Source organism: Acomys minous (genome assembly GCF_964271855.1).
Source record: "Acomys minous genome assembly, chromosome: 8".
Taxonomy (NCBI): domain Eukaryota; kingdom Metazoa; phylum Chordata; class Mammalia; order Rodentia; family Muridae; genus Acomys; species Acomys minous.
Genome location: NC_140489.1, coordinates 44,975,326 through 45,001,806, shown reverse-complemented (window position 1 = coordinate 45,001,806; position 26,481 = coordinate 44,975,326). Strand labels below are relative to the sequence as shown.

The following is a 26,481-nucleotide window of genomic DNA, read 5'->3' as shown; positions in this document are numbered from 1 at the left end:
ATCGATCCTTAAGACAGGTGAATGAGCCAAACAAAGGGAAAACAACCAACAACCAAACAAGATACCACCCCTAAACCAAAAAGCACCATCTAAAAAGATGGGTTACCAGTTGGTGTTGGCAGCATCAGTTGGTGACTTTGTGGCCTTTGGGTACCAGGGGGTATAGATGACAGGGGCTCTACAGCAAAAACAAATCCCAGCAGCAGCTATAACAATGCCCGTCCAAGAAGCTGACTTTTTTTTTTTTGTGAGTCTCCTAAGATTGTTTAGCCAAGTATTGGGAACCTTATAATAACACGCCCATAGAATGCTGCTTATGGGGGTCTGTATTTTATTCAGACTGGAACATTAAAATAGCAAAGTATATTATTGTGTGGTCTATAGCTGAAGCAATCATTCAAAGAAACTTGTAAGTATTGCAATTTCCATAGCATAGATTAAATAACGTTTAATTTTGCCTGTATATCAAGAATTTAAAAGTTCATGGATTTTTTTGGTACACCAGTAATATTTATGCTCAAAAAGACTTACAAATAGGAAGTATAACTCCATAGTGTACTGTTTTTTAGTAAGTATAAGAATTAGCCTTTATGTGTAATTGGATATTGGCTTTTACGTAATACAGAGGCAATATCATTTATAGGTAATTACTTCCAAAGAGAAACCCTTAGAACACATGGAAAATGTCACTTGAGAAGAAAGCCATCCCTCAGTGGGTCGTCATCTTCCACCGTCAGGCTTGCCGTCCCCGTGTAATGGGCTTGTCCTGCAACTTCCACTATGACAGCTTTGAAATCCCCACACTTCGCTTCCTGAAAAAAAGAAGGCAAAAGGAGGATACTAAGAAAATCCTGCAGTTGTTTGGTCTTTAAGACTTGGCCCTTGGGTTTCACTCCTAGAGTGGGAAGCAAACTACACATTTTTGACCCATGGAAAGCCCAGTGGCTCAATCCGGAGGTGCGACGCTACACTTTGAGGACTGATCCTTGAAGAGAAAGAAGTCTTACAGGTCTGCTTTCAAGTGCTCTCTAAGAGCACAGTGAAGAAATTTACCCGGCACTCAGCCGCTGCCTCTTCTGTCTCAGGAGCCATTCACATATAAGAAGGCAGCCACACTCACCCTCACAGCGCTGCCGGTGAACACGGAGCCGGTCACACTGCTTTTGAAGGCTCTGGTCTGGTTCAGCTGCAGCAGACCCTTATGATGCTGCAGAGCAATCCGGGCTGTCACTCCAGAGCCGGTGGGGCTTCTGTCGACCTGTTTCAGAAACAGTAAACGATGGGACTGTGAGCGTTCTCCATCGGCCACATCTGGTGTTTGAGCTTTAACAGTTTACAGTCCTGCTACCTGTTCATCTGCAAACACGCAGATGTTGGTGGTGGGCTCCTCGCTATAAGCATCCTTTCCGTCTGTTAAGATAGTTCCATAAAGAAAGCCAAGGTCTTCACTCTCAGGATGGCTGATTTTAAACTGCAGATAAAACAACCACAAACCAAATGGAAAAGGTTTTTTGGACTCAAATTTATCTCAAGAAAATATGTCAACAACAGACTCCTAGGTATAGCTTTCTCAATGCGTATCGCTTTCGAAATTACCTTGTTGGATGAGTCTGGAAGAATATTTTATGTCATTCTCTGGATACACATTTTTATTGGCAGTTAACGATTCTTAGGCTGAGTTCGTGCTGAGGAAGCCACTCTGTATCTAGCCTCTATGAAATGTGCAGTCCTATTTACCATATGCACGCCCAGCACACTCTCTGGGAAGCCCTGAGTTCATGGTGCTGAGTCCACAGGAACCTGTGCCTCAGCCTAAACCATCACACAGAAAGGGAGCATGTGGAGAAATCCAGCAGAGTAAAACTTTTCAAAAAAAAGAAAAGATTCACAGGCTACTGGTAACAACTGGACGGAGAAGGAAAAACAAAATAAAGGGGGAAAAAAACCCCTCACCACCACCAACTAGAGGGTCTATGAAAAGCAGTTATTGCACACAGAGGCACACAGCTCAGGACCACTTAGAGGGACAGTATATCCAGGCCCAGAAGAATGGTGCTTCTGGTCCTTGCGAGGGCCAGCAGTTGAGCTTTTCCTGGATTCCTGTGGCATGTGACATTTAATGCCTGAGATCATCATCTTCATGTAGGTATCACATGCTACTTAGACAGACCTGGGTTCCTAAAGGCCAGTCTCTCAAACCAGGCTTGAGTGACCTGCACGCTTTCCTCCACTCTTACACATGTCATGATGTTCTAGCTCCTTCCACTGGCTCAAGCTCTGGGATCCCTGGGGTTTGCCCTTCATTTGGGTCTCCCACATCTAGCTTAGTGTCTGACATATGCAATACCCACATGTTTTATATATATATATATATATATATATATATATATATATATATATATATATATATATATAAATGTTATACACATATATATATGTTAAAAAATAAGGTTGAACTTAGAGCACATTAAATTTGTACCTAGCTCTACAAAAGGTTATCCCCTAAGTCTGCATGAACAATATGGATGGCCTGGCCAACAAACGACAAAGGGATTCTTCTGCCCAATCCTTTGATGAAGGAACTTCAATTCTCTCAAAGTACAAGGACTCTGGGTTTTCTCAGAGTCCATACCTTGCCATTATGACTTGCCTGAGCAGTTGAAGCTTTACCAGAAAGCTCAAAATTACTCTTTTTATTAAGAAAATGAGGCCCACTTTTCTTGACTTCATTTAAAAACAAAGTGAGATTTTAAAAAAATGTTTAAACCATTAACTGTCTGATAGGATAGAAAACAGATGCAAATTAAGAGTGTTAAAATTTAGCATGATAAAATAATTCTGTATATTGGTATTGATAGCCCCAGAAAAATAGCAATATGCTGTACATTTTCTTCTTAAAATATTTATTTTTATTTCATGTATGTTTTGCCTGCATGCATCTCTACGTACATATGTGTCTGGTACTCAAGAAAACAGAAGAAGGCATTAGATCCCCTGGAACTGAGTTAAAGATGATTATGAGCTGCTGTGTGGGTGCTGGAAATAAATCTGGGCTCACTGTAAAAGCAGCCAGTGTTCTTAATTCCTTAGTCATCTCTTCAGCCCAATGCTGTATATTTTCATCTACTTAAGTTATAAGTTTTACCATACTAAAGCCTTAAGTGAGCCTATAATAATGATCAATACAAGTATATTAAATACTATCATGCTATTTTTATGGCTAGTAAATCATCATGCAACACAACATTCAAATGCTGTAATGTTCTTTTATCTGTGAGTCCTGACTCAAAGTTTGCAGAATTGTGCTAGAAATGAGAAAAAAAATAGTCACTTATCCCCTAAACTGACTTTATTTAAAAAAAAAAAAAAGGAAGAAAACTGAGACCCATGAAGAGGAGGTTACAAATGCTTTCAGGGTCAAAGCTAGAATTCGCAAGTGACACGCCAGAACCCTTTATCTTACCTAGTACACTATTGTTAGTATGAACAGAGGTTTAAATGTGCCTGTGTCTAATTTCCTTAACGGATGTGGTAATCTGTATTTGTCACCAAGGGAGAGCTGGGACTGACCTGGGCTTTCACTGCTCCTGTCACTGCACTTGCTGCAGCCACAAGGTCCCTCGTCTTCGAAGAACACACATCAACTCCTAATTTTTCTGCACTAACAAATGCATAAAATGCCCCGCCGTATGCAATGTCCACCACCACCTTTCCGTGTCCAGGGACATCCACCGTGAGGTCTGAAAGAAGCATGTGCAGGTAAGTTTGTTAGGAAAAAAAACCACATTGTTTTAGTCATGTTTAAAGGAGAGACTTTCATAACAAAAAGGAATGAAGCAGATACCCCTTCTCAGAGTCAGTGTCTGGCAAATGAGAGCCGGGTGCGTTTTGTTCAAGTTGGTGTTTCGCACTAGTTAGAACATATCTGGATGCTGTGTCTCTCCATGACTATATGTACACATCTGCTCACTACACTGAGGTTCTTTTGTAGGAACCGTCATAGAGGCTGGCTAAGAGATGGGGAAACCCTGGGACATCCGTTGGTGAACACCATAACGGAATACGTACTAATAGGGAAGGCTTCGTGGAGGACTTGCATGCTACTCACCCCCTGGTTTTCTTCAGTTGTAATGCCGAAACGAAAACTGAATTGACTTTTTAAAGCTGGGTATGGTAGCACATGGCCACGATACTAGCACTGGGCTTTCAGATATGCACAATGCCTGACTGCCACATTTCTTCCTAAATCTCTTAAACTGCTGACATTGGAAATTGAGAGATTCAACCATGAGTACATCCCATGTGCCAGACACACCGCCTCCACTAGCTCCTTGATTACCTCAGCACCAGGAGACAGGTCTGTTGTTTGAAGATGCTCCCATTATTCTGAGAGGCTCACCAAATAAGTGGCAGCTTGGAGTCAAACTCAGGAGCAGGTGACTCTGAAGTCCCAACCCCTTCCCCTGAAATATGTAACCTGTATTTAGCACTCAATTCCTAGCAATACTCTTGCATAGACATTAAATTGATTTCCTCAGGTAACACGCAGGGCACACCTACCAGAAGAGTATATACAATGTAGAAGACTGAAGGGTTACAGGATGAATAAATAAAACAATCTTTCTTCTTAAGTTGTTAGACAAGAAAAGATGAAATCCTAAATGGATCACATGGTATAAATGAGGTTGGATACGTGAGGAGTTTTCCAGAAAATCGAAATGTATCTTTGTGAATTGCAAAAATGCTAAGGATGAGAGGAAGCAACTGCCAGACTTGGGCTGGGATCCTGGTTCTGCTTCTAAGTACAGCTTTGCTGCTGTTACACACACACACACACACACACACACACACACACACACACACACACCACATAAACAAAACAAAACAAAACAAAACAAAACGGGATTGCTATGTTTTCTACAAGTGTTTTGAGAATCCCATGTGGTAAGACATATAAAGTACCAGGCACCAGTTAGTAGGCGTGTGAAGGTTAATACGAAAGCCAAAGTTTAATTTCCAGTAGGAATGGCATTCTAGAGGACGCAGTAGCCACCACCGCCAATCTGCACATTCTCCGAGTTTCATTTATTTGGCTACTCATTCAAGCACTATTCATTCACAGTCTACCGTTGTAGACCCCTAGGGTACAGTGAACAAAATAAACATAACTTATTTGTGTGTGTATGTGGGTGGTGGTGGTGGTGGCAAACTCTGTAGCCCTCCCAGGAGAGTGCTGGTGCCACCTTCATTTCACAGATGGCGACTTTCTTGCACAAGGTCACTGAGAAGGGAAAGGGCAGATCAATGCTCAGCAATACATGCCCTGGCTTTTATGTGCTTCCAAGCACAGGATGTGGGATTTCCTTTTCCTAATGCTTCATGGGACCAGTCAAGTCCACTAACTGTTATGCTGCCTCACAGGGATGCTGTTGGGAGCTATGGTATCTAAAGGTCTGGCTTCCCCTCCCCTTAGGAACTTGAGACTAATATGCAATTGCTGCTGCTGCTGCTGCTGCTGCTGCTGCCACCAATTGTTGAGTCTCAGGAAGTAGATTGACTCACTCTAATCTTCTGTTTGAGTTGCCTAGGGGAGAAACCAGGTAGCCAGCTAGTTAAATTGCTGGTCTCGAAAACCAAAACTAAACAAAAAGCAAACAACAAAACAAACAAACAACAAAAACCCAAACCAAACCCCAAACCAACCCCCCCAAAAAACCCAAACCCAAAACAAAACAATAAAATAAAATCATAAATTATTTCTCCCAAGTGCCAATCTGGATGTGATACCCACTCTCTCAAAGGGCATGGACTTCCTCCAAGGCGTTCATTTTCCCAGGTGTTTGACTACTGAGGCTGCCCTAAGCCTGTTTTGCTACAGTGTCATTCACACCCAGGCTGCCCTAAAAGCCTAATTCTTCAGGGAGGATCAAGATCAGATTCTCTAAGAATGCTCTGCACAGCTTGAAGACTTGGGAGTGGTAACCTTAGTCCTGGATTGACTGAATAAGCTCCCAGTTTGCTTCCAGTCAAACATTAAACATCCACACGGCCGGAGCTCAAGCCCACGGGTGTTTCTGACCTGCCCCTGTGGCAAAGTTCATGCTAGAGAGCTATGAAACTCAGAGACACTTAAAAAGTAAACCACTTAAAAAAAAAACCCATATATTATGTAAGCGCACGTTTTATGTTAGGCACATTCATAGCCATCCTGGGCAGATGGGCCCTGCAAGCTGCCTGCTTGATACTCATGTGAGAGGGACACCTGGGATTAAAGATTAAACAACAGCTGCCAAGTGATGCCAGAGATGGCATCTTCTGAAATGTTTTGATTATACGGATTACCTGCTTGGCCAGACAGCTAAGGATCTATACTAGAGAACTCAGAAAACCTGTTCATGTTTCCGTATGGCCAGGAAATAATCCTACAGATCGTAAAGTCTCTGTTTCTTGATGAATATTTTTTTTCCAGATATTAAAAAACTTCAAGAGGCAGAGGCAGGTAGATCTCTGTGAGACAGAGGCCAGCCTGGTCAACATTTAAATTTCAGGGTTCCATTCCAGCCGGAGCTACACAGTGAGACCCTTTCTCAAAACAAGCAGTCAGCACATGTTCACTTAAAAAAAAAATGTAAGAATGTTTTATACTTTCATTACTAACCACAAAAAACTCTGGGATAAAATGAAGGTACAGACTCAGCCAAGGAGCTTTTGAACTTGGCTTGGAGGGGCTGTGAACTTGGGGTTCCAGGCAATAGCTTTGTTTCTCAACAAGAACAGCCATTATCTTCACTTACAAACTAAGTTCTTTCCCAAAGTCAAGGGGTCTCACGGGTGTAGTCCTGACTGGCCCGGAAGTGACATCCTCCTTCCTTAAGAGGGAAGACACTTAACAGCTGAGGAAAAGCCTGGTCATATTCGCTAACTTATCAGGAATAACGTGTTTACCAAGCACATTCCATGCTAGACTGCAGCTCTGGCACATGCACTGCCCTTTGCTCTCTCTCAGCTTCCTTCTAACTGTAAAAGTCTACAAATGCCTGACAAACCTGGAGCCAGGATTTTTCTTTTCTTTTGTTTTTGTTTTTTCGAGACAGGGTTTCTCTGCATAGCCTTGGCTGTCCTGGACTCACTTTGTAGACCAGGCTGGCCTCGAACTCACAGCGATCTGCCCGCCTCTGCCTCCCGAGTGCTGGGATTAATGGGTGTGTGCTACCATGCCCGGCAGGATTTTTCTTAAAGGAAGCACGGAACTATTCACTGCTCTTCTCAAACCTCCCCAGGCCTCGAGTTGGATGGATACGCACTGCTCAATAACAGAATTGCATTCACCAAACCTGCAAGGCAAAGACACTGAAGCGTGTTGCGGTAGTTTGGAATTACCTTGTTATTAATCGCAAGGGCAGGCAGGGTGGGTTAGTTGCGCAGGTGTATTCAGCGCAGAGCAGTAGTTAGAGTCCTCTGGATTGTGTCCCAACCCGGCCTAGGGAATCTCGCCCTTTACCTGCGGCCAGGACGAACGCCGGGACGCTGTGGAAGCGCACAGGGCCGCAACTGCGGCCACCTTCACAAGCTACGAAGGCGGCCACCAGCCCGCAGGGGCAGTGGATGTTGACCCGGGCCTCCTGGGTGCCTTCTGGGGGAGCAGGCACCAGTCCGAAGTCGAGCGCGAATCGGCCCAGCGCCAGCACCGCGTGGCCGCACATGGAACTGTAGCCTTCGTTGTGCAGGAACAGAACGCCTAGGTGCGCGTCGGGCAGCTCGCTGGGCACCAGGATAGCCCCGTACATGTCTCGGTGGCCGCGGGGCTCGAACACGAGCCGCCGCCGTATGTAGTCGAGGTGATGACGCATGTATCGCCGCTTGGCCAGCAACGTGGGCCCTGCCACCTCCGGGCACCCGGCGTGCACGATGCGCAAAGGCTCGCCGCCTGTGTGCATGTCCACCACCGACAGTGCCGGTGTCCTCGGGTCGTGAGGGGGCAGCCGGGCCACTGCCAGCGTCGCTTCCATTGTCCACAGCACGCCGGTGCTCTCTCCAAGCGGGTGATGGGGCGGGTATGGGTGGGATAAACGCCAAACCCCACGGGAGAACGTGCAGGGCTGATGGCAATCTCTGGGCCAAGCCTGCGAGCAGAGACCACCCAGCGACAAATGCCAAGAATCCGATGGGGGCGAGGTTCCAGAGCCTTGATCACACGGCGGGGGCGGGGCTCGGAGGCTTGACTGCACGGTGGGGCGGGGCCTCTGAGACTTGACACGCGGCGTGCGCAGGGCCTAGAAGACAGGCCGGCATGATGGGGGCCCAGAGACGTGAGGACTTGGAGTCTCGAAGACGCAGGGAGGCGGTGCCCAGAAAATTAGTCTGCACTACCGGGGCGAGCCTCGGAGACTTGCTTGTACTGTGGGGGCGGGGCTTCGGAGGCTGCACGTGACGGGGGCGGGGCTAGAGTCAAGGGCTAGAAAACGGGGGCGGAACCTCTTGGTCCAGTCTAGGAATCGCTCGAGGATGTGGAGACTGGTCCAAGTTGGAGGCCTGGCCTGCGTTGCTACTCAAGCCCGGACGAGGCTTCTGGGTCTGGACCCGGAAAGGGTGGAGCCTCTGCGGTGAAACCCGGAAGCGAGAGACAGAAGCTTCCGAACCTGGACTGGGAAACCGGGTTCCTGGTATTCTTGGCCAAGGGGAAGTCTGATTCGAGCATCCTTGCATAGCGGAGGAAGGGGTGGTGGGCGGATTAGGAGCCTAATGTAGCAGGGGCGGGGTTCCAGCGAGAGGCGGAGCGGCCGGGAGCGCCGTGGCCCGGATGTTCTGGCTCCGCGTTCAGACCCGCTGATTCGTGGGCTTCTCTGGGGAACATAGTGTGGCCAATGGGTAAGTGGTCGCTTAGGCTACCGGGGGTCTTTGTCCCTGCTGCAATCCCACAGCATTGTCTCGGGCTCGCCTCCGGCCGACAGTTCTCGCGCAGCGGGCAACCTTGCCCTTTTCCTGCCCTGCGCCCCGGTTCTGACTTCTGGGGTTGGAATGGTCGGCTCCGGAATGGCTGGAGAAGAGCGCGGGCGGTGTGCAGATGGAGAAGCTGAGGCTTTGTTTTGCTCTCCCGGTGTTCCTTCATTCAGCCCCTTTGTTTCTTGTCCTGCAAAACATTCCTGATGGTTGACTTCAGAATTCGAAGTGCTAGTGTTAGCGCAAGATAAGGAAGCAGAAGCTAATTGCCACATAACTTGCGTTTTCAACCTGGAGTATAAATTTGGTTGATTTTCGGGACAGAGTTTGTCCGTGTAGCCTTAGTCGACCTGGAACTCGCTCTGTCGACTAGGTTGGCCTTGAACTCAGAGATTCACCTGCCTCTGCTTCCGTGCTGGATTTAAAGGCATGGGCCACTACGCCTGGCCGCAAATGTAAATACATAGAGCCATTTCCAAAGGGGTTAGCTAGATGGTTACAGAAAAAACCAAGGTTGGCATTTTAGCCATAGTTCACCAAAGGCTATGAAAGGTGATCGTTCGTCCATGTTCTTGTTGTTAGGTAAATTAGCTTTGCTTTTGTTTGTTGCACTGATTTTCAGACCTTGGTTTTGGGATCTTTTAGAAGCAAGGCCCATCGAGAAGGGCTTTCCAGGGCCTTAACTTTTTTTCCCCCCAGAAAACCTGAAGCAATTAATTTCATGTTTTTATTTCATTACAACATAGTTGATGTAAAAAAAAAAAAGTGTTAAGGGTCTGAGTGGAGAGATGGCTTAGCAAATAAGAGCACTTGCTACTCTTCCTGAGGACTGGGGTTTTGATTTCCAGCACCCATACAGTGGCTCAGGACCCTCTGTAACTCCAGTTCCGGGGGATCCGATATCCTTTTCAGACCTCCCTCTTTTGACCTCCACGGGCACCCGGCAGCCGCATGGGACGCAGACATAAAAACATAGTACTATAATAAAGGGGGGGGGGTGTTTGTTTTTTGTTTTTAAGATTCTAAAATAAAGAAGCATTGGCTTAAAAAAAAAGTCAGGTTCTGTATGCCTTTACTCCCAACACTCAGGAGGCAGAGGCAGGCAGATCTCTGAGTTCGAGGCCAGCCTGGTCTACAAAATGAATCCAGGACAGCCTGGGCTACACAGAGAAACCTTGTCTGGAAAAAACAAAACAAAACATCAGGTTGATGACATTTTAGACTGTGCTTTTCTGTTTGTTTTCTATTGCCAACATAAGTACCAAAAAAAAAAAAAATCTAGTCTACAGGAATTTAAAAGGAGGAAAGGCCTTGTAACCAGAGTCTTCACATTGTGAATGCATGAAAAAAAACATGAGGAAATTATTGTTCAGTAATACTAATGAAGTGTGTAAATTCACAGTTGACCACCGTTGTCTGGGATATATTTCACAGTGTATGGCAGATTCTTAGAGAAGACAGCCATGATGTCATGCTCCTCTGAGGACCTGCATGACCTTTGAGCAGGGAAGAGACTCAGGTGCTACTGGTGCAAAGGACCTCTTCAGTAATTCCTTTTGGATCAGGTCCAAGATGATTTGGAGGTGCTCAGGGTTTTGTTTTTTGTTTGTTTGGGTTTTTTTTTTTAAGACCTGTTTTTATTTTTTTCCCCCATATCTTTAAGAAATTGATTGCAAGGCAGTGATTCTCTAGAAAAACTGGTCAGAAGCTCAGTGCCAGCATTGACGAAATTTTCCCTGTCCTCAATAAAAAACGATAAAAGCTAGGATAATGCTTTATGTGGAGGCGAACTGATATATTTAGAACACTTATCTTCTGTTCTGGAATTCTCTCCCTCAGCTTTTCTACTAATGTATTCTGTTATGACAAAGAATGAGTCTGTGGAGTGTCCGATGTCCTGACTGGGCAAAATGAAGAGCAGTGCCCTTCTGTCAGTGACTTATTTTAATTAGTTTTAAAAATAGTGTGTGAGATGTGTGGGGATGGGGTCCCCTGCTACAGCACACAAATGGAGGTCAGGCGACGGCTTCCTGGAGTCTTCCTTTTGCCATGGGCTCTAGAAAATAAAACTTCTCAGGCAGTCAGTCTTGCTTGGCAAGTCCTCTCTGGCCCTCTATGTAAGATAAAAACAAAAACAATAACAACAACGACAACAACAAGAGCAACAAAATCTACATTCTTTACCCTTATAATCAATGACATTCCAAAGTCTAGTCATAGGGACTGGCTTCCTGGAGAAGCCTGGGAAGATTCAGGATCAGGTGTCAGGCTAAAACCTGCTGTGCTGGCTGAGGAACTGAGGCTCAGTGTGAACAGCAAGATGCAAGTGTAACTTCCTGTTGTCACAGTGTGCAAGGACTTAAAATTAAATGCATCAAGACTTGTTTATTACTATATTTTTAAAGTAAAGTTGAGATATTCCTGCCAGTTACTTCAGCTGTTATTTGGTTGTTGTTGTTTATAATCACAAAAGATATTACTCTACTGGCATTTGTTTTTAAAAAGCTGTCGATATTCAACCAGCATGCCTTGGACTCTATTGTGGGAAGACCCTATTGTTTAAAAATGGCTCAAGTGAAATCTATGGAGAATGTGGGGTAAGTCCTATGTTAATATTATTTCCTTTTAAAATCTGTTTACTTTGAAAACATTTTTGCACATAGCATTTTTTCTTAAATATATTTATGAATGTATAAGAATATGACATTATGTAATAAGAGCTTTGTTTATATTGGCATGTTGGTTACTACATTAAATCTTTCTTGATAGTCACAGATATTGAAAAGTATTTTTAATGTGTAATTACTGTTTAATGATTTAGCAAAGTGTTTTGTACAGCAAATTAACATGACAACCCATAATACTTCTGCATGATCTGAATGATTTTTTTCATATGATGTTACTAACACGATTTTTCATTGAATATTAGTTATTGTCACCTAAGTGAAAATGCTTGGTTGAGCATTTTACAGACAGCAAGCACAGTGATTTTGTTGTTGTTGTTGTTGTTTTTGGTTTTTTTTTTTTTTGTGTGTGTGTGTGTATTTCTTTAGGTGTTTTTTCTTTTGGCTTTCTTGTTATTCTGCTTACAGGTTTGGTTATCTTTGTTAATTTCTAAAAGCTATACATACATACTAAGATGTTTAAAGTAGAATGGGGTCCCTTATAGAATGATCCTAAAACACTGTCTGTATGTAAAACAGTGGTTTTTTACATGTTGTAGGTATGCCCAAGAGGACAGAGGACCAATGCACAGAAATACTGCCAGCCTTGCACAGAGTCCCCTGAGCTTTATGACTGGCTCTATCTTGGATTTATGGCTATGCTTCCTCTTGTTTTACATTGGTTCTTCATTGAATGGTACTCGGGGAAAAAGAGGTGAGCACATCTGATTGTATCCGGATAGACTAGTGTTGGGCATAACGGTCACTTGCGTACTGTGATGCCAAGTGCGCAGCCTTCGACTGACCTACACCCACAGCCCCACCGTCATTTAGAAGACTAGTTATTCCTCACTTGTTTTAAAGCGGACAACCTGTTTTTCTCTCTGTTTCTGACCCTCCCTATAAGAAAGCAATGGTAGAGCACAACTCAGGGGTTACTGATGCTCTCTTTTACTGTCCTCTCAATGCTCTTGAGAAATTGTTATTTCTCAGTGATAATTCTTACTGAGTTGTTGCAGAAGTTGGTTATGATCACAAGCTGTAACTGTTTTAGAAGCACATCCTTTATAACTTGGTTTAATGCTAATTAATATTCTAGTATAAACATGAGAGCTGAGTAAATGCACTGTTGGTGAGCTTATTGAGCTGTGTATTTTACGTTTGGAAGATTAAAGGAAGAGCTAGAAGAAGTAAGGAAGACAGTCACCCTAGGGTGATATAAATCCATCCCAGAGAGGTAGTGAAGTACTGTGCTGCCAACAAAATTCTCAGGACTCACGAAGAATGGAGAAAGTGTGCCTGGTGGCACCACAGAGCATACTTACCTAATGACAGCTGCAAGGTACATAGAGAACGCACCAGTCCTGTGGGACCACTGTCACGTACGTGGTCCTTCATAGCCCGGAATACCATGCTGTATGTGACCATGGTTTTATACGTGGAGTTTTGTAATCCACTTTTATTTTTGAAGCTCATGTGGTTGACTATAGATGGTTTGAAACCTGATGAAAAGATCCTGTCATTATGAATTGGGTTTGGTTTTTAACTCTAAAAATATGAATTGGAATCATCATATCATATACCTGTACGTTCAGTATTTTCATGTCTGAAGTAGTTCAGTTCTGCTAACTAGGAGCTCCAAGTGGCCCGCATGGAAGAACTGAAATCTGGAAAATATTAGAGCTGGAGCAATCCCTGAGGAGCTTACTCTTTCAAAAAGTGAACGAGGGCCTAGAGATGATGGCTCAGTGGTTAAGAGCACCTGCTACTCTTGCAGAGGATCCAGGTTTAGGACCCAGTACCCACATGGTGGCTCGCAACCTTGTCTGTAGCTCCAGTTCCAGTGGATCTGACAGCCTCTTCAGACTACCACAGGCCCCAGGCACGCACTCATGACTACTTAGTTAACTAGGTGCTTAATAATTAGATAATTAACTAGCTAGTTAACTGAGTAAATAATAAATAAGGCAGTTGACTGTTAACTAGTTAATTAATGCTTTGAAACAGGATCTCGCTCTGTAGTCCAGGCTACTCACTATGTAACTCACTATGTAGCTCAGGCTAGCCCCAGTCTTGTGGTAATCCTTCCTAAGCCTCCCAAACTATGAGCCGTGACATCCTGCAAGACAAGAAATACACTTCTTGCATCTGTGGAAACTGGGAAGTGGCTCCTTGCATATAGATCTGAAGTCTGCTGAGAGCTTGCCCTCTGCCGCGTAGATGGCACCTTCTTTCTGTGTCCTCACATGGCAGAAGGGACAAAGAAAGTTCTTCTGACCTTCTCATTAAAAATACTAATCTCTTTCTTGAAGATTTCACTTTCCTGACCTCTCTCCTGAGGGACCAATCTCCCGGTAATACCACACCGGAAAGAAGGCTGTGTGTTCAGAGTTTTAGCAGTAGGGTTGTGTGAGGTGCTGACCTGCTTGGCTTGCCTGATCTTTGAAAAGTGTAACATGAGGATTGTCACTGAAGCAGTTAGACTCCGTTCCTTGAAGCATGCACCTGATTGGCTGAAGCACTGACGTTGTGGGGTTGTGCCCTCCGGTTTCCCCAGCTCCAGTGCCCTCTTCCAGCACATCACCGCGCTGTTTGAATGCAGTATGGCAGCTGTCATCACCTTACTCGTGAGTGACCCAGTGGGCGTCCTTTATATCCGCTCGTGCCGAGTGCTGATGCTTTCGGATTGGTACACTATGCTTTACAACCCGAGTCCAGATTACGTCACCACGGTGCACTGCACGCATGAAGCGGTCTACCCACTGTGAGTATTTACTTAGACCCAAGACCACGGAGACAGAAACTGTTGGACAGTCCATTGATTTAGACAGATTGGTTGTTGTAAACGTCTAGGTGAGGGAAGACATAGTAGAAATTGATTTTCTTCTCTGAAGACATATAGTATAATAAGAGGAAGCATCATTTTCCTTTCCAAGACAAGGTCTCACTACGTGTACTAGGCTGTCTTCAACCCCATTATCCTGCCTCAGCCTCCTGAGGACTGGGATTCCAGGTATGTAGTGTCATGCTCAGTCAGTCAGTACATCCGTGTGTGTGTGTGTGTGTGTGTGTGTGTGTGTGTATTATGTTGGGGAATAAGCCCTGCACCTCAGGCATGCACTGTCAGCCCAATACCTCTTAATGACTGAAGGGAAAGTATTTTTTGCCATAGAAAACATTTCATGCACTTACACACATGCACACATACATACTAAGAATATGTTTCTATGTTTCATAGAGGTTGGTTTGGTTTTTTTAAAGAGGTTAAAAGGAAAACCTTTGGGAATGTACAATAGACATTTAATATTTGACATATTGGAAAAAAGTATGGGCTCTGGCAACAAAAACAGCCTGGGTTTGAATTCTGGTCTGTCAGCTACACTAACGTGAATGTGTCAACAATGTCATATAATTTCAGGTTTTTCATGGGTAAATGGGAATAATCTTACAGATGTGCTGAGGGCTAAGTGACACATGGATATTAGATGTCGCGTGTCCTGCACCTGTGGGGCTCAGTAGGAGCTGCCATTACTGTTTGAGTATTTGGGTTAGTGTTTTGCCTTTGTTTGTTTGTTTGTTTATTTTTGCAAATGAAAATAATCTTCATCGGAATGCTGTATTTTATTTATGTATGTGAAGGCATATGTGCGCCACAGCACATGTGTGGAGGCCAGAGTACAGTGTGCAGAGTCAGCTCTCTGTCTTTGTCACTTGGGTCCTTAGGGTTGAACACATTGCCTGATGAGCCATCTCGCCAGCCCAGAGCTCTGTTTTCAAAAATCGAATTCTTAAGATTCTGTATGCCATCCTGAATTGTTGGCTGCTTGGCATGTTCTTCTTGGTAAAGGCAGAATACAAAGGTTATTACTTTATTCCTGTCATTGGAGAAAGTTTCCCCTGTAGAATGTGCTTAATGACGTTAGTTTTTGATCAAGTTTTTTTTCTAAAGACTTTTTATTATTTTATTTATATTTAGATGTTTGCCTGCATGCATGTATGTGTACCACATGTGTGCTTGTTGCCCATGGAGACCAGAAAGAGGTATCAGACCCCGAGTTGGTTGTGACCTGCAGTGTTGGTGTTGGGAACCAAACCCATGTCCTCTACAAGAGCGGCCTGTGTTCCTAACTGCTGAGCCATCTCTCCAGCCCTCAATAGTAAATTGTCAAACACATGGACATGTGTGCATATAAAAAGTGGTTCTCAAGATGTAGAAATGTAAAAATCTTTTTCTACTGCCAAGCTTTATGATGGTCAGATTACTTTTACATGTGTCTATATAAAAACTGATAATATCCTATGTTAGTTTATTGCATCATGAACTGATTCAGCTTCAGGTATTGTCTTGTCATATACTGTACTAAGGATTGTAGAATATTAATAGGCAACATCGAGCAGATGCATGTGAATGGGACATCTCAGTCTGTATGATTAGATGTGTCAATTAAAAGAAAAAGTAGTAAAGGTTTAATAGAAACAAAAGGACAGAAGTGCTTTTAATAATTTAGGTGAGTAGTTTGAACTTTGGATTTGATTTGAATTTTACTTTAAAAATTTATTACTGGGGCTGGAGTGGTGGCTAGCAGTTAAGATAGTATAATGGTCTTACAGGGGATCAGGTTTAGTTCCAGCACTCGTGTCAGGCGGCTTACGACCTGTATGCTCACCTCCAAGGGATCTGGAACCCTCTTCTAGCCTCCGATGGCACCCACACGCATGGCATACATTCACGCAAACATAAGCACACATAAGTAAGGATAACCTTTTTCTAAACATTATTATTATTATTAGTGTGTGTGTATGGTTGTGTGTACACATGGCTCATGGTGCATGTGTTAGTACTTCAGCTAATGTCAGTATAAACAAAAGCAACAAGAAAAAGCAATGACAGCTGGAATTACCTAGAGAAGATTCTAGAAAGTGTAAGTAACTTATCAGTACAAAACAAGCCTTCAAGTGTCTATATGATCACGTATAACTCAGTCACCGTTTTAGCTGAGGTAGCCGTAGTTGGACTCTGCCCATTTTATAATGCTATTTGCTTGTGTCCATCCTGATTAACAAACTCCTACAGTTCCACTTCATTAGTTATCGTCATTAGAATTCTGAGGACAACAGAGTTTAAATAGGAGTAGCTGCTATTGGGCACAGACAGGGGGCTCAGGGCGTCCATTTGCCACTTTCTTTCTAACTTTATAGTTTTACAATAAATACCATTAATGTGACTAACAGTAAATGAGTATTATGCAATTTTTCATAAAATGAGTATATATTTTACTCAACATGAACCTAGGTTCTTTGCCGAAGCAGCAAATGCTCTTAAATGCTAAACCACCTCTCCAGAATTTGTAGGATTTTTGAGAGCATACTTTGAAAGACCAGAACACAAACAAACCAAAGTGTGTGTGTTTGCTTGTCCCCGCCACTCTTTACCAGTCTGGGTGTCTTAATGGGTAGACTTGATAGAGGTTTAAACCTTCTTTTAAGATCTTTGCTTTAAGACCATCAAGGATGAAAAGTGTTTTAAACATATCCTGCCATTTCACATTCCTCTTACAGATACACCATCGTGTTTGTTTATTACGCGTTCTGCTTGGTGTTGATGATGCTCCTCCGGCCCCTCCTAGTGAAGAAGATCGCCTGTGGCCTGGGGAAGTCTGACCGCTTCAAGAGCATTTACGCCGCGCTTTACTTCTTCCCCATCTTAACTGTGCTGCAGGCGGTTGGTGGGGGCCTCCTGTGTAAGTTTAATGAGTGAGACATCAGCGTTTTCCTCCCAACTAAACTTTACTTTTTCTTTAAGGTCACCCTTTAATCTTTAAAAGCAAGCCTTAGTCTAGATCTTTGCTGAAACACAGTGTTATTAAGAACAGAATGGAATAGAGTTTCTCAATAGATTGAGACTGAAGCTTTATATACAATAGATGAAAAATTATGTTGGCAATAAATATTGTTTACTGCTGTCTTAGATTTCTAAGGTTCCTTATAAAAATCCTTTATATACAGAAAAAAAAAAAAAGAGGGTCTGTTTGTTAAGTTAACCATTTGTTTAGCAAGTTTAGGTTGAATTGTATCTCAGAAGACTAAGCAAGAAATCATTGTTCTAAGGCACACTGAGAGGTTCCAGATAGCTGAGGAAACAGAGGAGGGGACTTCTGAGTGCATTTCCATCTCCCAGTGTCTTTCCTGAGAGGTCTTCCGAGGCAGAGGACAGGCCTTTCGGCCCAGGAACAGGCAGGAGTGGGTATCATCCGGCCTGGCAGTATAATTTGGCTCAGGGTGAGGGTGAAACTGAAAGAGGACACCGGAGGCCACTGGGACCTGTTCCCTCCACAGATCATCTGTCTGCTTCGTGTAGTTGCGTAGTGTCTGAAAACACCTGGGCTGGTCTAGCTCCTCGCGTGCCCTGTTAGTTTCAGCCCACTTCAGGTATTTGCCTGGGTGGCCAGGCTGTGAGCCTTGGCTATTGAGACGTTTTTAGTTTTTAGTGCTCTGATAAAATGCCATGACCAAGAGTTTATTTGGGCTTAAGGTTTGAGGGTTAAGAGCCTGCTGAGGCTGGGAATTACGGCAGCAAGTGGTAGATGTGGTGGCAAGAACAGCTGAGAGCTCACATCTCAGACTGCAGGCAGGAAGCTGACCGTGACGTAGAAATGGCATGAGATGAGTCTTCAGACTCTCAGAGTCAACCCCCCAGGAGACGCACCTCCTCCGACGAGGCTACACCTCCTAAACCTCCCACATGGCGCCACCAACTGGAGACCCAAGTGTTCAAACAAGAGCTGCCGGGGAACATCTTTGTTCAGACCACCACAGGGACCTTACAAGGACTTAAGTAGAAGGGTGACATGAAAGATAACTTGGTTGTATTAAATGACAGTGGCTTGTCAGAGGAGAGAAGCTGGGAATCTGCTTGGAGAGGACCTCAGGAAACTGAGCAGAATTCAAGGAGGCATGCTAGGAATATGGAGCCATTTCAAAGGCAGAGATTACTAAAACTGGACAAATTAAAGGAAGGGATTGGGAATAAACGGAGGGAGAGACATCACATTTCAGGCACATACGCCCCAACACACGCCTTCTAGGATCACCACTTTTTTTCCAACAAGGAAGATTTCCTTCAGGATCTTTCATGTTTTTGATCCGTGATCAGGAGAGCCTGATAGACCCATCCAAGTTGGACAGCAACAAAGAGCTGGAAATAGATGTCCCCGACCCTCAGTAACACCCTCTGACTCCGTGGACTCAGGCGTTGGTGTGGCCGAGGTTGAGCTCATCAACAATTGGGGAACCACTGCTAAGTCTGACTGAAATACTCAGGGAAGCTCCCAGGCCGTTGCAGATATCTCCACGATTGGGCAGTTTGCTGTTGGTGTTTGTGGTGACAGAGTACAATGATGCTAGAGCAGTATGCCGGGAAGTCCTGTGCTGGTGGAGCCTTCACTGAACGTGTGGCCCAGGGGGACCCATTGGTGCGAGGCTGAAAGAATGAATCCACTGATCAAGAAAAGCTGAACACGACCAAGCTCATTTAGAACAGAGATTCTGATGACATCTTTCTGGAGGAATATGGCAGATTCTGTGAGAGCCTCTCCAGTGACTGGGACCCCTAAGCACCTCTCTGGAGTTAGGGTGGAATTCTTAATGCCTTGGCAAACTTCTCTGTGTTCACCATGTTCATCATGGACAGCTGTGATGAGCCCATGCCCAGACAGCTCATCTGTGGCATTGTTGACTGAGGAGTGCCCCTGAGCATCTCCCAAGGTGCTCCCATGGAGCAAAATCTTGAAAGTTTCCACAAGAGCCTCAAATGAAAGGAAGTGCCTAGAGCTCTCCTCCAAGTTGCAGAAAACAAGAACCATAAGCGATGCTGTGAGGAGTCATTCTCCTGAGTCTAGAGCTTGGCACCCTTGAAGATACCACTTTGCAGCGACACCTCTCTGAGCTGTCTGTCTGTCTGTCTGTCTGTCATACCTCTCAGTCTGGGCATGACCTCTCTGTCAGCATGTGTCTTGCATGAAGGAAACTCTGTGCTCTTGTGAGAGCAAAGAGGAGCCAGCCAACTCTGTTCTTGAGAAGTGGATGTTTCCATGACAGCCTTGTTGACAAGTGGTGGATGCTGCAGCTCCTGTAGTGTGAGAGGAAAAGCCTGGTCTCCATGACCGAGGAGCATCAGGAGCTATGAAGAGGCGGAGGAGAACATTTGCACACTCATCACACTTAGCACACTTGGATAAGAAGGTTGGGGAGGTGATGGTCTCTGATAGGGTTGTGTCTTCATCCTGTTGCATTAATAGGCACCTCCATGTCAGTGTGGAACAGATCAGGAAGGCCCAGGCATTTTGAGACAGCTCTGTAGTGGGCTGTTTGACAGTCAGAGGGTACTTGGAGAGCATCCTTACCACCCCATCGTGTAGACCCTGTGGTGGGAGGCTAAGGTTCCCCAGGGTTTCAAGGGCCTGGGGCGCTGCTGTTAGAAGTTGCTCTGCTTTCTCCTGGCTTCCGGCTTGAGGATCCCCAGAACCCTCTCCAGCCAAACCCACCCCACAATCACGTGAGGCCTGGCCATTGATGAAGATGAGGTGACAGTGGCAAAGCCCAGCATTGCTATAATATCCCTTGCTTGAGTATAATGAGGATGTGTCTCATGTAGAAGCAGAGTTGGGTCCCCCAGGAAGCCTGGGTCCTCTGCATAGTCTCCTCAGAGCTCCTCGGAAGCCTTGCGTGGCCTTGGCCCGTATAGCTCCCTTTATTGTCTGGTGTCCTTTTCTCTCTGTGTGCCTAAGGCAGGAAAATCACCTCCCTCACCTGAGAGCAGGGCTGGGTGTTGTATATTGTTTTTGTTTTGTTTTTTTGTTCTGAAATTAAAATATACAAATGAAAACATAAAATTAAAAGTTACTATCTAATTCCTCTGGCCTACAGTAACTTTTGGTGCCACTGTTTTGAAGCTGTTCAGAGTTAGAAGAAAGGGGAGAGCTATGGAAATCAGGAAAAGGCTTGGGATGTTAACTCAAGTAGATGGCCAGATAGCGTTGCCTCCTAAGTCACACTTCCTGCAAGGTGGTTTTTCAGGTGATGGAAATAACTCCATTCAAGGAACATTAGTCTGAAAGTAGAGCTCTGCACACATTTTGCTAACAAGCTACCACATTCGGAGGGAGGAGCAAGTGGCTCTTATTTGTTTGCAGGCTACTGAATTAGTCATGGATGGCTCATACCAAATGTATGATTTTGGAAAAAGAAAAGTTTTATTTATTTATTTATTTATTTATTTAATTTGTAGGAGATATAGCAAGCATGAGAAAAGTATACTGGGCAACTTCTGGTAGCTTAAGACACTGGAGGCTGATGGCCCAGGGAGAAAGGGGTGGGGATGGTTGGGAGGTGGTCAGCAATAAACTTTCTACTTAGAAATATTCTTCAGCCAGTGTTTCAGTGTGATCTACATCTGAGCCTCCTGGGAGAACATGCTGATCCCCAGGTCCTAGCCAGGTGCATAAGATCTCAGGGTTTTAGCATTCTAGAATTTAAGGATCGTTCCTAATTCTGTGTCTAGCCCAGTAGTACGTGCCTGCGTCCTGGAAGTTTGGGCTTTGTTACCAGGCCATAACTTCACACAGTTAGCAATGTAAATTAGCTGTAAGTTAGCTGTTGTCGTTTTGTTTTTGTAATGGCTGGTTGAGGATGCAATCACCAGCTATTATTAACTCACTCAATCCTAAACTCCTTTGGACAAGTTTATTGGTAATTGACGCTTCTGCCAACCACATCCTAATTAATGTTTCCACTTGTTCCAGTGTAGAATAATTGGAAGTTTTACAAATTGAAGTTATTTTAAAATAATTGTATAGAAGTAATTCAAGGTATTTTTTTCTCAATTTGCCTCCTTTGCATGTTACAAGTTTAGACATAGTAGGAAAAGGAAAAGGTAATGTTTTGTGGGGAAGACTTTGCTTAAGATAAACTTGCTATACTAATTTGAAGTGGAAATTTCCACTTTGATAGGAAAAATACAAAGTATTAACTAAAATGTTTGATGATAAATGGACATTTCTAAAGATAATGGAAGCTGAGTTACTCTTATGGACCAAGTTTTCCTCCCTGGACCAGAAAGCATCACAGGCTGAGTATTCTCTGTTCTCTCGCTCACTGCCTAGCTATACTGGCATTCTGGACACATGAGAAGGAAGTTAGGGCTTTCCAGTTAACCCTTCAGCTGCCTCAAATCTCTTAGCTCCTCACAGATGATCAAAGATAGATTTACATTCTTAAGAGAAAAAAATTCAAAAAACAAACTTGTTATATGAGAATTATGTGAAATTCATATTTTACTGCTTAAGAAATGTTATTGAAAAAAAAAAAAAGAAATGTTATTGGACTAGAGGCATAGCAACCCAGTTACACGTGTTCTGTGCTGCTTGCGCACCACAGCTGTGAGCTGGGGAGTCAAGGTGGAGACTGTGCGGCCTAGCAGGCCACAAGTATTTATAATCTGTAAAGAGTTGGCTCCCAGTCCCATCTCAAGGGGATGGGACTCACGTCCCAGAGCTGGCTGCGAAGAAAGAGCTGTGCTCTAGCTGATGGTGTGGTCATCTGACTGGCTAGCTGGTGGCTAGTTTCTAAGGCAGCATCTTTTGTTTTCCAGATTACGCCTTCCCATACATCATCCTCGTGTCGTCTTTGGTTACCCTGGCTGTGTACATGTCTGCTTCTGAAATAGAGGTAGGACATTGGTTCTCCTTTGTTAAGGTTCTTTTTAAATCAAATTTGGCAATTGAGTCGGGTAGTCCATGTGGTATGGCGAGGTATACTAACTGGTTCCTCAGTCCTTGGTTGATTGATGTCACCTGTGTCCCCTCACTTAATTTTATGAGCAGTTGTGTGGGTTGCATTTATCTCTTGGGAAATGAGGGAACTAGTCAGTGCTCTTATCCAACAAAATAAAGGAAAATCGATTAACATGATTGTTGTAAAATGGAACAGCCTATTACATTCCTAAATATTTTATTTTTAAGGAACTAAGGTATTATCAGTTTACAGAATGAGTGCTAAGTGAGAAGAAATGCTGTTAGGAGTTCTAACTAGGGCAGAAGTATTGATGAAGCTCTGAATCGAAGTGGGCAGGCAGTTTTGTGCATCTCTTCTGTAATTGTCTTCCTGATCATGTGGCTCTCAACTTGCGTCTTTCTTAAGACAGCACGATTTCCATGGAGTGTGTTAACAGCTCTGTCTGGAGCAGAGGTCCCAAGGATCTAACAGCCCAAGTTGTAGGCCCCTCCATGATCTGCTTCGGATTTGCTGCTCCCAGCAGTGAACGTGTGTGCATTCTCAAGAGAACAACCAGAGAAAACATGTTCACTCTTGTGAGAGGTGGCTGCTGGTGCCACTTTTTCTAATACACTGGTGACAGTGTGAGGTGCGGCCAGGCCTAGAAGTTGTAGTGACCTTGGGTAGGATAATGGAGGAGCTGAACAGGGTGTTTGGGCGGTGGCTGTTCAGCTCGCCCCCTTGCAGACTAGCCTCATTGCGTGTACTTAGTCAGCACTGCAATTGACTAAGTAGAGAAGATGGGGAATTAGTCGTGGCTTTCATCAGCCAGGAAAAGAGCAAGGTCTGCGCTGGAATATTTTAATAAAGTCTGCATAGTTAAAAAGAAACACTGATCTTCCAAACCAGCTTGAGACCCCTTTGCTGCTCTACCCTGTGTCTCTGCTTTGAAGGTGTTTGCATCCTTCAGTTAGCGCTCTAGCTGGAAGTTGTAAGCAGGCCTCTGAAAGACACTCCAGGGATAGAGGTGCCCATGAGCATTTAACTGCAAAAACAGTTGCCGAGTAATCCACTGAAAATTCCCCATCATTGTGTTTTTTAGCACATTTAGGTATTATTTTTGTTTGTTTGTTTTGTTTTAGAGACAGGGTATCTCTGTGTAGCCTTGGCTGTCCTGGACTGGCTCTGTAGACCAGGCTGGCCTCGAACTCACAGAGATCCACCTGCCTCTGCCTCCCAAGTGCTGGGATTAAAGGTACGCGCTACTGTGTCTGGCTTAGATGCTACTTTTGTGTTAATTTGATCTGTTGAGTTTCTCCATGTTATCACAGAGCACTGAAAATTGAAAGAAAATCAGATAAGGAATGAGTCATTTCTGTTGTCCTGCTATTCAGACAGCAGATACTGGCAAGGTTAAAGGCAGGAAGGCGGGGTTTCTGGAGCAGCACTGGCAGGGAGGACTTACACTGTGCACTTCGTCTTCTAGCTCATGTCTTTCTCAAGAAGTTCATGGTCCCAGAGTGAATGGTGATGTAGAGGAGGACCAAGGGATGGGCTCTAGGCTAAGTGCGACCGTGTGGACGGGGTGGTGGCCAGGCTAAGTGTGACCGTGTGGACGGGGTGGTGGCTAGGCTAAGTGTGACCGTGTGGACGGTGTGGGGGCTAGGCTAAGTGTGACCGTGTGGACGGTGTGGGGGCTAGGCTAAGTGTGACCGTGTGGACGGGGTGGTGGCCAGGCTAAGTGTGACCGTGTGGACGGTGTGGGGGCTAGGCTAAGTGTGACCGTGTGGACGGTGTGGGGGCTAGGCTAAGTGTGACCGTGTGGACGGGGTGGTGGCCAGGCTAAGTGTGACCGTGTGGACGGGGTGGGGGCTAGGCTAAGTGTGACCGTGTGGACGGGGTGGTGGCCAGGCTAAGTGTGACCGTGTGGACGGTGTGGGGGCTAGGCTAAGTGTGACCGTGTGGACGGTGTGGGGGCTAGGCTAAGTGTGACCGTGTGGACGGGGTGGTGGCCAGGCTAAGTGTGACCGTGTGGACGGGGTGGGGGCTAGGCTAAGTGTGACCGTGTGGACGGGGTGGTGGCCAGGCTAAGTGTGACCGTGTGGACGGGGTGGGGGCTAGGCTAAGTGTGACCGTGTGGACGGGGTGGTGGCCAGGCTAAGTGTGACCGTGTGGACGGGGTGGGGGCTAGGCTAAGTGTGACCGTGTGGACGGTGTGGGGGCTAGGCTAAGTGTGACCGTGTGGACGGGGTGGTGGCCAGGCTAAGTGTGACCGTGTGGACGGTGTGGGGGCTAGGCTAAGTGTGACCGTGTGGACGGGGTGGTGGCCAGGCTAAGTGTGACCGTGTGGACGGTGTGGGGGCTAGGCTAAGTGTGACCGTGTGGACGGGGTGGTGGCCAGGCTAAGTGTGACCGTGTGGACGGTGTGGGGGCTAGGCTAAGTGTGACCGTGTGGACGGGGTGGTGGCCAGGCTAAGTGTGACCGTGTGGACGGTGTGGGGGCTAGGCTAAGTGTGACCGTGTGGACAGGGTGGTGGCCAGGCTAAGTGTGACCGTGTGGACGGTGTGGGGGCTAGGCTAAGTGTGACCGTGTGGACGGGGTGGGGGCTAGGCTAAGTGTGACCGTGTGGACGGGGTGGTGGCCAGGCTAAGTGTGACCGTGTGGACGGTGTGGGGGCTAGGCTAAGTGTGAGCATGTGGACAGGGTGGTGGCTAGGCTAAGTGTGAGCATGTGGATGGTGTGGTGACTAGGCTAGTGACCATGTGGACGGTGTGGTAGCTAAGCTGGTGACCATGTGGACGGGGTGGTGGCTAGGCTAGTGACCATGTGGACGGTGTGGTGGCTAGGCTAGTGACCATGTGGACGGTGTGGTAGCTAAGCTGGTGACCATGTGGACGGGGTGGTGGCTAGGCTAGTGACCATGTGGACGGTGTGGTAGCTAAGCTGGTGACCATGTGGACAGTGTGGTAGCTAGGCTGGGTGATTGGGGCAGTCTGAAGTCCTTTTCAGCTCAAGCATTCAGAATCTGGGCCTCAAGTAGGTGAAGACCAGTGGTGTAGCTGGGTTTGCTAATCCGTGTTTCTCTTTTCCTCTTCTTCCACGATCACATAGAACTGCTACGATCTCCTGGTCAGGAAGAAAAGACTTATTGTCCTCTTCAGCCACTGGCTACTGCACGCCTATGGAATAGTCTCCATCTCCAGAGTGGACAGGCTGGAGCATGATCTCCCGCTTCTGGCTTTGGTACCTACACCAGCCCTGTTCTACTTGTTCACTGCAAAGTTCACTGAACCATCAAGGATACTCTCAGAAGGGGCCAACGGACACTGAATATAAAATGCCAAAACACAAACAAGCAAAACAAAACCCTAAAAAGTATTCGTAATAAAAAAAAAAAAAGTAAGGAAGAATTTAAAATGTATTACTAGTGTTCTGTCACACATGGGAACAAGGCCGACCGGACATTGTAATGCTTGTGTTTTATCTTTCGATTGTCGGACTTTGTGGCTGGATGTGGCAATGACACAGCACCATGGCCCTGTGCTGCACATGTGTTATCATCGTGCTAGAAGCCTGGGCAGGCAGTTTCAGCTGCTCTTTGGAGCACAGCCACATTTCTGTGTATCTGTGCTAATGGGTGCCTCCCAGCTTTTTGTGAAACACCTTCCTCAAGTTTGTTCTGAACGCCTTTGCTGTGGCATTGCTAGTCCTCCCGTTCTCTGGGCATCTGGCTTTTTATCTGAGTTACAAAGGTAAATGTGTGATGGCAAAACAGAAGCAAAGGATGTCTTCGTCAATGTCTATTTATTTTCACCAATACAGTATTTTAGTAATAGTACAAAAATAAAGCATAATTTATGTAATGAGCTTTCTGTTTGTAGACAGTTTGCTTGAAGACATGTTCAGGTTATTGTTCCTGTAAAGAAGAAAACAACAAAGAGTTTAACTGTAAAATAACTCGCTGTTCTGACAGTTCATTTTGCCATGGTGATGATAGAAGTAATTAAAAATGTTAAGTATTGAGATTCGTATTTCTTTTGTCCATTGAATAAATAAGTACACTATCTCCCGTCTCATATTTCACTGCTTAAAACAAGATATACAGGC

General features: G+C 45.1%; 3 protein-coding genes across 4 annotated transcripts in view; 1 reads left to right on the top strand and 2 right to left on the bottom strand.

Moving 5' to 3' along the window:
• Positions 1-308: 308 nt before the first annotated feature.
• Positions 309-8,278, bottom strand: L3HYPDH (trans-L-3-hydroxyproline dehydratase). The gene is made up of 5 exons (XM_084792326.1): positions 7,502-8,278; positions 3,571-3,740; positions 1,349-1,471; positions 1,121-1,258; positions 309-812 (listed from the first exon to the last, which is right to left on the bottom strand). Exons 1-5 carry the CDS (start codon positions 8,007-8,009, stop codon positions 687-689), a joined length of 1,065 nt encoding a protein of 354 aa, XP_084648452.1. The 5' UTR covers positions 8,010-8,278; the 3' UTR covers positions 309-686.
• A 231-nt stretch (positions 8,279-8,509) lies between these two features.
• Positions 8,510-26,440, top strand: JKAMP (JNK1/MAPK8 associated membrane protein). 2 transcript variants are annotated; one of them, XM_084792328.1, is made up of 7 exons: positions 8,510-8,868; positions 11,464-11,537; positions 12,164-12,318; positions 14,161-14,367; positions 17,163-17,344; positions 22,252-22,328; positions 25,486-26,440. In XM_084792328.1, the coding sequence occupies exons 1-7, from the start codon at positions 8,865-8,867 to the stop codon at positions 25,702-25,704; spliced, it is 918 nt and encodes a 305-aa protein (XP_084648454.1). In that variant the 5' UTR covers positions 8,510-8,864; the 3' UTR covers positions 25,705-26,440. The 2 variants fall into 2 exon arrangements, with proteins under 2 accessions (XP_084648454.1, XP_084648453.1); XM_084792327.1 differs by having other exon boundaries at positions 11,446-11,537.
• The window catches only part of CCDC175 (coiled-coil domain containing 175), a 57,086-nt gene continuing 56,765 nt past the window's right edge, over positions 26,161-26,481 (bottom strand). The window contains exon 21 of the mRNA XM_084792324.1: positions 26,161-26,290. Coding sequence (XP_084648450.1) covers positions 26,289-26,290 — 2 coding nt within the window. The 3' untranslated portion in view covers positions 26,161-26,288. The remainder of the gene's footprint in view (positions 26,291-26,481) is intronic.